Here is a 13857-nt window from a genome sequence, read left to right as displayed (position 1 = left end):
TTGCAAATGTTAAATAATGCAGAGCATCCGAGTCAAGCAAAAATTTAGGCTTTGAACAGTAAAAATTGTTTTCCATCTATCTTGCAATTCCTTCACATATTGAACGTTTTTGTGTGTGTGTGTTTAAAAGAGTATAATTAAAACATAATGAAAATTATGTTATGTGGTCTGGTTTTAAAATTTGCAGGTTAATTTTAAATTTATTGAAAAAATAGATAGCATATTAAAAAAAAGTTTTAAAAACAACATCGGTTAAAAAATTGATTTTAACTATCGAAGTCAACATCTTTTTTTAAAAAAATCGATGTTAATATGTAAATTTATAACTTTCTTTTTTCATAATTCTTATTATATAACATCGGTTATTTAAATAACCGATGTTGTATTTATTAGTTAACATCAGTTTTGAAAAATTGATGTTAACGATATTACTTTCAACATCGATTAATAACCGATGTTGAAAGTCTTAAATAACCGATGTAAAAATCTTATTTTCTAGTAGTGTGTGTTCTGTTGGAATTTTTGTGTCTTTTCCTTCTTCTCTCTTCTTTTATAGTACATATTAACAGGCTTCTTGTACTAAGTTCGCCTTTACTTTCCCAAATTTAACCCCAGAATATACTCATAAGTAGCAGTTATCAAACTCCCCCAAATTTAAATCTTTGTTTGTCCTCAAGCAAAAGGAAAAAGTTCAAAGTTTACCAATCACAATTCATGAGATAACTTCATACATTCCAAAAAGCTTCATTTGCCAATTCTCTTCATAGATGTCATAAGTTCATGAAAGGAGCAGAACAAGATGTACTTCAAATGAAATGGTTAGCAAGAATGACAAATCACAGGGAATAATCTCCAAACTTCAGTCCTCATAAGGCTAGTGTTTCTCTCAATCCCACAAGTGGTAAAAGTGTTTGAATTATAACAATTGAATAATAAAATTTCCAACTTTGCACATCATCTCAGTCAATGCTATCATACATGCACAATGTGGATCACTAAGGACTTTATTAGGCTTGTAACATGGTTGTACTAATAAAGAAATCATGGTTTTTCTAGGAATCAAAGATCAGGATCTAGGAGAGCATTCATTCCCCCAAATTATTTACAAACCACAACTCAGAATTTTTCACAACACCAACCTTATTGCTTTGTTACTCTTTTCAACACCTTTATTTTCTTTGATGATGGTTTACCCCAGCTTTTATTTTTTAAATCTTCTCTCTTTTTTTTTCTTTTGCAAATGTAAAAACATTCATAGTAGACTGGAGGAATACCATATTTTTTAATTCAATTTAACTTGTGTTGTATATTTATTTTCCTGCAATAGAAAATCACTCAAAAACATTCTCCCAAATTTGGGACAAATTTGTCTGGATCCATGAGTACTCTCTTACAACCTAAGAAAGGGTAATTAGTAAATATCACATTTTTGGGCTTGGGTTCCAATGAAAAAAATTTTACATTAGGCTCATAAAGGGTGCAAGGGATGCATTCATTCACAGGATGACTTTTTGGCTAAGTAGCTGAATAAAATAACAAGCAAGGCCTTGATCATTTCCACACCATACATGCATTTCAAGCAATCCAAGAATCAGGAAAAATCATAAAATTAAAACCAGTCGTTCTCTCATAGTTGAAAGTTCACACAACTTACCGGTTTTCATTGAAGTATAAAGGTTCTCATTCCATGCTTTTCTGTCAGAAATACTAGCATTTTCACTCTTGTACTGTTAGTTCACACTTCATCACTTACACTGATGCTTGCTTGCACGAGAATCAATAATTCACAAAAATATCCCTTAGTATGTAGTTAGTTTCACTCATGCAATCGATTCACTCAAAATATGGTGCAACCAATCAATAAGTACTTATTTCTCTATCATTCCTCAAACTAAATTGAAACTATTAAATGATTGAATTTAAACTACTGAAATTAAATTGTCCTAAATGCAAGAAATTAAAATGAAAATAAATAAAATATGAGAAAATGAAAACAAAACAAAATAAATAGACAAATAAATAAAATTAAAGAAAAATCATGATCAAAATAGACCTCAAGCTTCTTGTACAGTAGTGATGTCCACAATGTAATCATCATCAGCTTCATCGTTACCCACGCCAGAGGTGTCACCCCCTACAGAAGAGGGTTGGATTCCTAGCCATGCAAGCTACTGTAGAAAAGCCTCTGGCGTCATCAATAGAGGCTCCATAGAAAGGTGAATGGATAGTTGGTGCAGGTTCTGGATGATGGGGAGATGGCAATGATGGAGGCTCTACATCATCTGGACTAGATGCTCTTGCTGGGAAGAGAAGGAAAAAGGCTTATTGGTTGTAGAAGAGGTGGTTGGAGGAGGGATTACTGGAGGTGGAGCAGGTGGAGTGTCTGGAGTGGTTCGGGCCTTGACTCACCTTGGCCTCGGGAAGAAAATGGAAGGGGCTGCTGGATTCATAACTGGTTTGACTTCATCTTGTTCTAGAAACACTGACTTCAAGTTCCACGTAGCAAGGTCAACTTCTTGTTCAATTGCCTCCACCTTAAAGCAAGTCTTGTTATCACTAGGATGTTTTATTGCCTCAAACAAGTTGAAGGTGGCTTTCTGGTCCTCCACACTCATCTCCAAATTGTCATTCCCCATGTCCACAACACATTTTGCAGTAAGCATGAATGGACGACCCAGTATTAGAGGAATATTATAATCCTCTTCTATATCCATTATCACAAAGTCCACCGGAAAAGTGAATTGGCAAACCTTGACAAGGACATCTTCAACTACACCATATGGTCTGGTTATCGAACGGTCTACTAGCTGAAGCGTCATTCTAGTGGGAGCAATCTTTAGATTCTCAATCCTCCGGCACATAGATAGGGGCATCAGATTGATGCTTGCCCCCAGATCAAGGAGAGCTTTACCCATTGACACCTCCCTAATAAAACATGGGATGGTTACACTCCCTGGGTATTTGAACTTCTGTGGTAGAATTATCTAGATCACAACACTGCAATTTCCTTTCACCATGATGCTCTCATTATTGATATACTTCTCTTTCTTTGTGAGCAGGTCCTTCAAAAATTGTGTATACATGGGCATTTGCTACAAAGTCTCTTCGAAGGGTATGGTGATTTTCAGATTCTTGAATATGTCGAGGAAGTGGGCAAGGTAGCGCTCCTTCTCTTTCTTTGATGGCACCAAAGGATAAGGGATGTCTTTTACTGGGGCTATGGGTGTCTCCCTCCTAGCCTCCCTTGCTAACTGACTTTTGGTCTTAGTGGGTAAGACCTTTTCACCCCTTTCCTTGCTCTCTTCTTTCTCTTCATCACCATCTTCTCTCTTATTATTCTTTCCTTCCTCATTACTCACATCCTCCAATACTCCCTCGACTCTCTTTTCTCTCTCTACATTCTTCCTCCTCTGACTCCTAGCGAAAATTACCTTGCACTCCTCCTTGGGATTCTTCTCCGTGTTGGCCCCAAAATTGTCTGTGGATGTTTCAGCCAGTTGCTTAGCTAATTGGCCCACTTGTACCTCTAGATTCTTGATGGAAGACTTAGTGCTCTTATGATTTGATAGAGAAACCTACATAAACTGATTCAAAGTGTCTTCTAGCTTGGTGGTTTTCTCATATAAATTAGGCCCTTGATTGGAAGGCCGCTTAGATGAAATTCCTTGATTTTTGTTGAAGTTATTCCCGGGGTGGGATCTCCAACTTTGGCCTTGAGAGAAATTTCCCCCTGATTGTATCCTATAAGTTCTCTTTGATGGAACCCTTGATGGTGTGGATTGGTCATATAGTTGACTTCTTTGGATACATCGTCTTGGACTATGCACATGCCTGACTCATGGGCCTCACCACAAATGTTGTATCCCCCAATGTGCATGACTGAAGAATGAGCAGGTTGCACTGCCTGCAACTATTGACGAAGCTTGATTATCATCTCTGTGAGGGTCTCTAGTTGCTTGGCTAGAAGCTTGTTCTAGGCTAGTAGTGCATCTTGTTATGTGAGCTCAAGAAGACTCTTCTTTGTAGGTGTGTAGGCTCGATCATGAAGGATGGCAAGGCCATTGGCTATCATATTTTCAATCAACTCCATAGCTTCATCAGGTGTCTTTAGTTTGATCTTCCCACCAACTGAGGCATCAAATAACTACTTTGAATGGGGCCACAAACCATCAATGAAGATATTGAGTTGAACCGACTCGCTAAACCCATGGGTGGGAGTCTTCCAGAGTAAACCATGGAAGCGGTCAAGAGCTTCACTTAGTGATTCATCGGGGAATTGGGGGAATGAAGAGATCTCCACCTTTCCCTCAACGGTCATGGACTTTGGAAAATATTTCTTCAAAAATTTCTCAACAACCTCTTCCCATGTCCGTAAGTTATTTTCCTTGAATGAGTGCAACCATCTTTTTGCTTCACCAGCTAAGGAGAAGGAGAAGGTTGAGATGGATGGCATCTTCAACAAATCCAACTATTTCCCTTGTGTTGCAAATCTCTATGTATGTAGCAAGGTGGGCATATGGATCTTCATTGGATAGCCCATGAAAGAGACTACCTTGAATCAACTAGATAAGAGAATGTGGATAAGTGATGTTGGCGGCTTGAACTTTGGATTGGGCTATGCTTGTAAAATACTAAAGTGTAAAGGTACTAGAGTAGTCCTCGAAGGTGATCCTTTGTAGTCGATCTTCTGTCATGATGTGTTTTTCAAAGTTGGGATGTGGAAAAGAAGATGATATAGAGGATGATGGTTTTTGATTCCCTTGTTGTTCTCTCTTTCTTCTTGCAGCGTTGTTTCTTCTACACGTTGCTTCAATCTCTAGATCCAATAGAACAAAATTGTTTCCTCACATACAAGAAAGAAAAACATTACCATGCACGTTATCATAGAAAAATAAAAATTTAAAACTAAAGATTAAAATTAAGAGTGAAAAAGAAAATTTAAAAATTGAATTTTTATTTATTTATTTATTTATTTATTTTTATTGAAAAATTAAGGAAAATTAAAAATTAAAAATTAAAAATAGAATATCCAAAATACCAAGTACAAAGAACAAAGTCCCCGACAACGACGTCAAAAACTTGTTGATGGATTAACAAGTGCAGCAATGTATCCCAAGTAGTAAAGTTAAAATGGAAATTCAAGTATCGTATCCATAGGGACTTTGTTTGTACTTATATAGATGAATATTTGATTAAAAAAATATTTGGAAAGGTTGTAGAGAAACAGTAATTTAAATTGGTAGAAAATTAAATCAAACAAGAGAAAAAATTAAACAATAATTTAAAATAATTAATTAAAGACAAAAATAATGAGAAAATCCAATATTATTATAGAAGGAAATTCAAAAGATGAGAATGTTGGAAACTTAGCCTACCAGAACTACTCCTTGATGCAATATTAATGATTTTTCTTTATTTATAATTATTCCAATTTACACATGCATCTACTAGTATACTCTAACTTTGGTCCCTTGCATGAAAGAATTTAATTTATCTATTTTCTCTCCTAAATCTCTTTGCATAACTAAAATAGTAAATTGCATTTAGAATAAATATGTATAACAGGCTAAACAAATATCAACATATTCCTAATGATGACTTTATTTAGATATCATTTCTCAGTTCTATTAAAAAATAACATTTTTCAACGCTACCTCTAAAACTTACCATGCAAATGGGTGATCAAGCCACAAACAATAATATTAAGCACGGAAAAAGATAATGCAAATGCAATATTCATAAATAGATAAGAAGAGAAATTATATCAAGAATAGTTGGTTCTCAAGTTTACAACAAAGGGGGTTTAGCCTCTCATTGTTGTGGAGATTTTACAATTGCAAGAGGAAAATATTTAGTAAAAGGAAAAAAGATAAGAAAGGGAATGGAAGGAAGAAATGACTCTCAATGCTTGCTTCTCCTTCTTTTAGCTTTTTTCTTCTATAAGGAATTGTATTCTATTGGAATTTTTGTATGTCTTTTCCTTCTTCTCTCTTCTTCTTTTATAGGTGCAAATTAGCGGACTTCTTGCACTTAGCCCGCCTTTACTTTCCTTAATTAGTCGATCTTTCCTTAATTATTCTTCTTTCCTTAATTAGTCATACTTTCTTCAACTAGTCTTCTTTCCATAATTAGCCTTTTTCCTCAATTAGTTGTCTTTCCTTAATTAGCCATGTTTTACTCAATTAGCTTGTTTATCTTAATTAGCTTTGCTTTCATTAATTAGCTCGCTTTCCTGGGCTTTATTTTATTCACTAAGCATCATAAATTCGTCACTTTTAAGATTCTCTGGACAAAAACTTAAATGATGTTAATTTAACAATTATTTGCTCAAAAAGAAAAAATTAGGAGAGAAAAATTATAAATTTCTATATAATTTAATCCCAAAATATACTCATAATTAGCAGTGGAAAGGTTTAGTCTTTCTCAAGGAAATGCTCTGATAGATGTGACATTAGGCCATGGGGCTTTTATTTCACATGTTATATTCCATGAACAGTGTAGTTGTTTTATGATTTTCGTTATTTGTTGAATTTCTTTTCATAAACTTGGTCTGTCGTGTTTTGAGCCGAGACAATTCGATTTTCTTATTTGAGCTAATTCTATTTTGAAACTTGAGAAGTGAATGTGAACCTTTTATCCTTAAAAATGTTTTTATATACTATGTGTTTGATGAACTTTTAATTAGTTCCGCATTTACATTTCATTTCTTACATATATGTGTGTGAGGTAGAAGGTGTCACAATCATGTTCATCCATTTAGACGATCCAGTGATTCTACATTTGAAAAGAACACAAGTATATTATTTACCGCCTTAATAGTGTTCCTCACTTCATCCTAATTAAAAGAATTCCTAGGTTACTAAACTTAACCCAATGAAGATCAATAATTGATACAGAATTATAATAAAACATGCTTAATATATTGACAAGTCATCCCCATATTATAGTAAAAACTTGCTTATCTCAGCTGAAAATAAACAGGAAAAAAATGTTAAAAGTCTTGCCTGAAAATGTAGCAACTAGGTCATGGAGTTCCAAAGTCCAGTATGAGTAAGCACCTCTGACAAAGTTGTATGTTATATGTAAGCTACAAATAGACATTCAATTAATGGAATTAGATACATAAACATGACCATTTGGATATCAGGAATGTTCATGAGATTGGATTAATTTTGAAGACAAAAGCTTAAGCCACAGGATAATGAAGTTTCTTTATTCCACTACTACATAAAAGGGCTTCAACATCAATTTTAGAAGAGTTTCAACATTTGTTCTAAAACTGATGTTGAAACGACTGTCGTTGAAAGTAGGCATTTTCAACATCGATTTTAAAATCGATGTTGAAAATCATTATCTACATTGACTATGGCTAAAACTGATGTAGAAATGTGGCAAAAAAATCCTGAAACACTTTCTACACCGATTCTGAAGATCCGATGTAGAAAATGTCTTTACAACATTGGTTTTTGACAAAACCAATGTTGAGTGCTTTTATAACATCGGTTTTAGCCTAAACTGATGTTGTAAAGACACTTTCTACATCGATTTTAGATCAACCAATGTTTTTTTTGCAAATTTAAAAAAAAATTGTTTGTTTTTACAATGAATCATAAGCATAATTATATGAGTTGCCACCATATTTCCATGTTGATAAATAACAACAAACAAAACAAGATCTATAATAAGCACCATAAGCATAATTATATATGTAACCTCATCTACAAGTAATACTTCTTCATTTTAATAAAAGAAATAAAAATGGAAGCAAGAAATCAAAATTGGCTTCCTTAATCTCCTCTTAATGCATTATGAGAGGCGGTATCACACAAACAATGGCAATGCTAATGCAAAAGTGTTTTGGTCCAGCTAGTTATTCAAAAAAAAAAAACCCACAATAGGTATTTACCAGTATTATTGACTTTGTTGTTCCAGCAAACTGAAAGTTCTGATGCCCTCTCGATGCCCTTTAACTTGTATGGAGCAATACTATGAATGCCAAGAGAAACACTTCAAACACTAGCGCGCTTTAGCAAATAGAAATGATTTCCCCTTGTGTACACTAGAATTTTCTAAACCTAATTACTATAGGCATGAAAGTCAAATGCAATTGCATATGAAGCTACCAAAATATGAAGAAAAAAAATTTAATTTCATGATGGAGAGAAATGTAGAGGTAATATTCAGGTTCAATTCATATGGGAAAATAACCTTGAGCATCATTATCCATTTTGTTTTGACTAGATGGCATTGGCAGATGTTTCTAGTGTCACAATTCCAAAGCAATAGAGTAGACATCACATTTTTCAGACAATTCAACATTAAGGAAATTAAAAAAATTAGATATATATATATATATATATATATATATATATATATATATATATATATATATATATTAACAACTGCATGTCGATGCTAATCATACCTCATAAAATTTTACCAATATATCCATAGTAAAAGTTATCTACCAGAGTCAACTAAGTCCTAGTATGCTTATGACACGTGAATTAGTGACTTTTACCTAGTCTATAAAATCAAGGAAGTGTCATGCAACAATTACAGACATGTCTGGCCATCAAAGACACTGATAATAATTACTTGAATTGCTACTTTGAGGATGACTAGCCCCTTCCACCAAATCTGATCTCAATTGGTTTAAAATTATGTGCTTTTAGTCTCTAATAAAGGACCAAAAACACATTGCTAAATGTAAGAATTAAAAACAAATAAAGGGACTAAAATGAAAATTCATATTTTCAAGGACTAAAAAAATATGCAAGCCTATTTTTCCTATGTGGCCAATCCAATTAAAACAATCTAGCACCGCTGCTGCTTATAATATAAGATAATATGAAGATAGATGACAATGAAGATGCTGGATGAGATTAAACAAACAGGAAAATCTAGAATTTCAATACAACTAAACACACTCTCTAACACTAAAGAGTATAACAACTAAAATCATAATGCTTTCCAACTGACCTCCTTATTACGAAAGAAAGTCTCACCATGTTGCTTGAATATATCAGCTCTAGAGTTTCCACCAATGCATTACTACAACACCCATAAGTTCAAAAAATAGAAAAAATATTCAGCAAGACCTCTAATATGGTCATGAAACAGATTAATTTTATAAAGATTTGAACATAAACATTCCCCAGTAAAGTAGATTTGTTCCTTTCACTTCTTCGTCACACTTTGCCAACACACACAAACCCTCTAAGACTTAAGTTCAAGCACAGATTAAGCAAAACTCAAAAGGGTCTTCAAAAAATAGAAATCACAAAATCACAAGAAAAAAAATGAAAAAGGATATTCGAAATTACTTGAGACAATGAGTCAACAAACAAAGCCAAACGCGAACGAAACCAAGAGCGCATGAGTCTACAAAATGCGAGTCTACGATAGATTGAGTCAAGAGTTGTGACAGCAAATGCGAGAGCTAAGAAGAGAGGAGATGCAGTTGACAACAACAGGCCAGGGCACACGAGAGAGTGCAATTCGGGTCACTTGTTGCCTATGGAGATACAGGGTAGGTCAAACCCAAACTCTTTTTAAATTAGGACAGGTTTTTGTTGCAACCTCGTTTGGACACAAAATTGGGTTGGGCCGAGTTGGTTACAATCCGATTCATCTCGGCCCAATTTTTTTACACACCCTTGCTCACAAATATCTCAAGCAATCTAGCATTCTTAGTGTTGATTGGAAGAAATAACTAAAGCAAATGCTAATTGGTTATTTTCTTAATTGACATTTTTTCTTGGTAGAAATAACTATGCCTTATCATAGTACAACCAATTTCAATGACTAAATGACTCTTACAACTTATCCCAAATCTATAACCATCCTTAAGTTAAAACATTACTAAGAAAACTTTGTATTCACTTCCCCAATACAGTACACCAAGAAGTGACAACACAACAATTAAGAAGTGGCATTATAACGATGTTAAGTGCAAAATACTTGTAAACCATAGATCAACCAAATGAGTTTTTTTAAGAAAACATCAATGAAATTGGTAATTGTCAGAGGCATGAAGAAAGTCATAGAGAAAATATCATGTACAACAATAAAACCAGACCTATTGAATTAGAAATAACCAAAAGAAGAAAAGCCTGATAAGTTAGCAAGGGTTAACAACTTTACTGGTTCAGCTACCTGAAATACACCAAGTCAACGTACCTTGCTCAAATCAACTCCATATGTTAATCTTCCATGCTTGCCATGGAAATACTCGCCTATGAATAAGTTTCAGACATAAACATTAAAGCAATGACTATCAGTTGCATAACTTACACACACATATAGCTACAACACAAGGATTTAATTACTTACACACACACATGAGAATTTTTCCGACATATTTAAGTTGATTGAGAAGGTAATGAAATGGAAGAAAAATAGATGAACATACCTTCACGACAAGAAAATCGTGATTTAGCGACATAAATTAGATTATTTATATAAACACATTGAAGATGCCTCTAAGAATAAATGAACTTTATTGAATCAATTATCTACAGGTAATCAATAGTGAAAGAGGTTATTAAATTGTCTAATGCTGATTGACTTGATCTTAGAAGAGGCTAATAATGTTATAAGATTATCAAAATTTCTAATAATAGTAAGAATAAATAATTATTTTCGTCCTTAAAAGTATAAGATGATAACAAATTTGTTTCTAAAACATGAAAAATTAAATTTTAACTTTTGAAAGAAACAAAAGTACAACAAATATATTTCATCATTAACTTTCTTCCTTAAGGGTAATGGATCTATGAATGTGGCACCTAAGGATGAAAATTTCATGAAAATACTGAATGCTCGGCTAATATGTCAATAAATTTTGAATGCACTGATTTGTCGGCAAATATATTTTGACAGCAACCTTCTCCTTTGACAGCAAGCCTCCTTTCATGGTCATCATCCTCTTTGTCCTCCAACACTCCTCCCACCCCCGAAAACATTATCTTCCACCTTGTCACTGTCGCCTCCCGAGCCTCCTCCTAAACCACAACCTCTCCACCTCCTTCCCCTACCTAAAATTCCAAATCTACCCCCTTTGAAGATGATGTCATATTTGGCTTCATCTCCACTTCCATCCACTCAGCCCTCGACTCCCCTCTCAACTACGCTTGTAGCTACCTCGCCAACCTCGTACTCATCAACGACATTGCTGCCATCCCCTTCAGAGACAACCCAACCACTGTCCTTTACAGGCTCGACTCCATGAAGGAGCTCTTTATTAACAAAAGAGGCTTAGGTGCTAAGAAGCACAGACGTGGCTCATCATCGACGTGTCCCGGGTCGGACTCGCACCAGACACACATGCGGGTATGACTCCGGTGCGACGGGGTGTCCGTTGCCTCCGCCATCTCCGCCGTCACCGGACACTGTTGAACAGTAAAACACACGCGGTTGGACGCCTCCCACCAAGTAGACACACGCGTCGCAGCCCAACAAGCCTTAGGTATTTTTATTATTTATTTAAAAATGCTTACCAAAAGAATAGCTCTTCTACGTCTTCTCCTTGCTGTTCCCGCAAGCGCCTCCATTGTTGCACAGTGCCACGTCCGTTTCCTTCCCCGCGTAGGTAGGCCCTTGCTCCCTATTTCTTCTCTGGTTTTTCTCGCTGCCTCTGGTTTTTCTCGCTGCCTTTGAAAGGTTGATGACGATGTGCCTTGGGTCCCTCACCTCTGATTTGTCTGTGTTTAGTGTGGTTCCACTTTGTTCAAATGGCTTTAAACTTTTTACACATTCTCTCTCTTTCTCTATATTTGTGTTGTTATCCATTGGCTTTCTTTGTGTTGTTAATTGTTATCCGCTGATTGTTGCATGTACCCCACTTCTTTATTTTATTGTAAAAAGCAAATTTCTCTTTCTTTCTTTTTTATCTGCTGCTTCTTTATTTTATGTGTTAACTCTTTCTCTTTCTTTGTGCTGTTCAAAAAATATAAAAAGTAATTTGAATGTAGTAACTCTATGAATTTAAATGTTTCTTTATTTTCCTATTTATTCTTAAAAAAATATTTTCTAAAAAAGGTATCTAAATTTTTTAAAAAACAAAAAATAAAAAAAAATAATTTACAAAAACTAAAATTATTTTGAATAAAATTAAGCTACAACATGGCCAATAAGACAAGAACAACATTGATTAGAAATTTCTTTTTGTTGTTTGTTTTTTACTTTGAAATTGTTTACATTCATTTTTTATTTTTTTAAATTGTTGTAGAGATTAGTGCCTCTAGTCCTAGTCAAGCTAAAGAACAAGATGATGATACCAAACCTTTATGGACCTATGTTACAAAGATAAAAAGTGTAGGTGGTGGTGGAAATTATGAGATAAAATGCAATATTTGTGATTTTACCTTTAATGGGTCTTACACTAGAGTGGGGGCACACTTGTTGAAGATGACGGCAAAGGGAGTTAGAGTTTGTCAAAAGGTAGAAAGAGACACTTGATCATGAAATTGCTAGGATGTTTTAGAGTTTGTTGAAGATGAAAGACATCATCTGTAGAAAATGCCTTTAATTTGAAAGCTAGAGAGACACTTGATCATCAAATTGCTAGGATGTTTTACTCTTCGGGGCTGCCTTTTCATTTAGCAAGAAATCCTCATTATAGGAAGGCATTTGCCTATGCTGCCAACAATCAGATCAATGGTTACCAACCTCTAGGTTATAATAAATTAAGGACAACATTACTTCAAAATGATAGAAGACATGTGGAGAATTTGTTACAACCAATTAAAAATGCATGGAGCCAGAAGGGTGTGAGCATTGTTAGTGATGGATGGAGTGACCCGCAAAGAAGATCTCTTATTAATTTCATGGTTGTCACGGAGAGTGGACCTATGTTTTTGAAGGCCATTGATTGTTCAAATGAGATCAAAGACAAGGATTTCATTGCCAAACATATGAGGGAGGTAATTATGGAGGTTGGGCACTCAAATGTTGTGCAAATAGTGACGGATAATGCAGCCATTTGTAAAGCAGCAGGTTTAATAATTGAGGTTGAGTTTCCTTCCATCTATTAGACTCCATGTGTTGTCCATACATTAAATCTTGCTTTGAAGAACATATGTGCAGCCAAGAATACAGAAAAAAAACAATGTTACTTATGAAGAATGTTCTTGGATCACCCAAATTACAGGTGATGCAATGTTTGTGAAAAACTTTGTAATGAGTCACTCTATGAGACTATCCATTGCTCCAACAAGATTTGCCTCCACTATTGTAATACTCAAGAGATTCAAGCAATTGAAGAAAGGACTCCAAGAGATGGTCATTAGTGACCAATGGTCTTCTTATAGGGAAGATGATGTTGCAAAGGCTAAATTTGTGAAAGATACTTTGTTGGATGATAAATGGTGGGATAATGTTGATTATATTCTTTCTTTCACTAGCACTATCTATGATGTTCTTAGAAGAATGGATACGGAAGCTTCATCTCTCCATCTAGTATATGAGATGTGGGATTCAATGATTGAAAAGTAGAAGAATGCCATATATCAGTATGAGAGAAAGGAGGAGAGTAAAGGATCAACCTTTTATGAGGTAGTGCACTCCATATTAATTGACCGTTGGACTAAGAGTAGCACTCATATCCATTGTTTAGCTCATTCTTTAAATCCTAGGTAATTGACTCTATACTTTTTTACTTACATTTTTTTTAGAGTTACATAAATTTTAATCATGTATATATTTTTTTTAATTGTAGATATTATAGTCATGAATGGCTAAGTGAAGATTCTAATCGAGTTCCTCCACATCAAGACATGGAATTCATTCGTGAAAGATTAAAATGCTTCAAGAGGTTCTTTCTTGATGTGGATGTAAGGAGGAAAGTGAATATTG

General features: G+C 34.5%; 1 protein-coding gene across 1 annotated transcript; it reads left to right on the top strand.

The window, feature by feature from the left end:
• Nucleotides 1-12572: 12572 nt before the first annotated feature.
• On the top strand, nt 12573-13497 carry LOC113000177 (uncharacterized). Its single transcript, XM_026126853.1, has 2 exons — nt 12573-12999; nt 13154-13497. Exons 1-2 carry the CDS (start codon nt 12573-12575, stop codon nt 13495-13497), a joined length of 771 nt encoding a protein of 256 aa, XP_025982638.1.
• The last annotated feature ends 360 nt before the right edge of the window (nt 13498-13857 follow it).

The sequence above is a fragment of the Glycine max genome, chromosome 18 (assembly GCF_000004515.6).
Source record: "Glycine max cultivar Williams 82 chromosome 18, Glycine_max_v4.0, whole genome shotgun sequence".
Taxonomy (NCBI): Eukaryota; Viridiplantae; Streptophyta; class Magnoliopsida; order Fabales; family Fabaceae; genus Glycine; species Glycine max.
The sequence above is the reverse complement of the archived record's forward strand: the minus strand, read 5'-3'. Positions and strand labels throughout refer to the sequence as shown.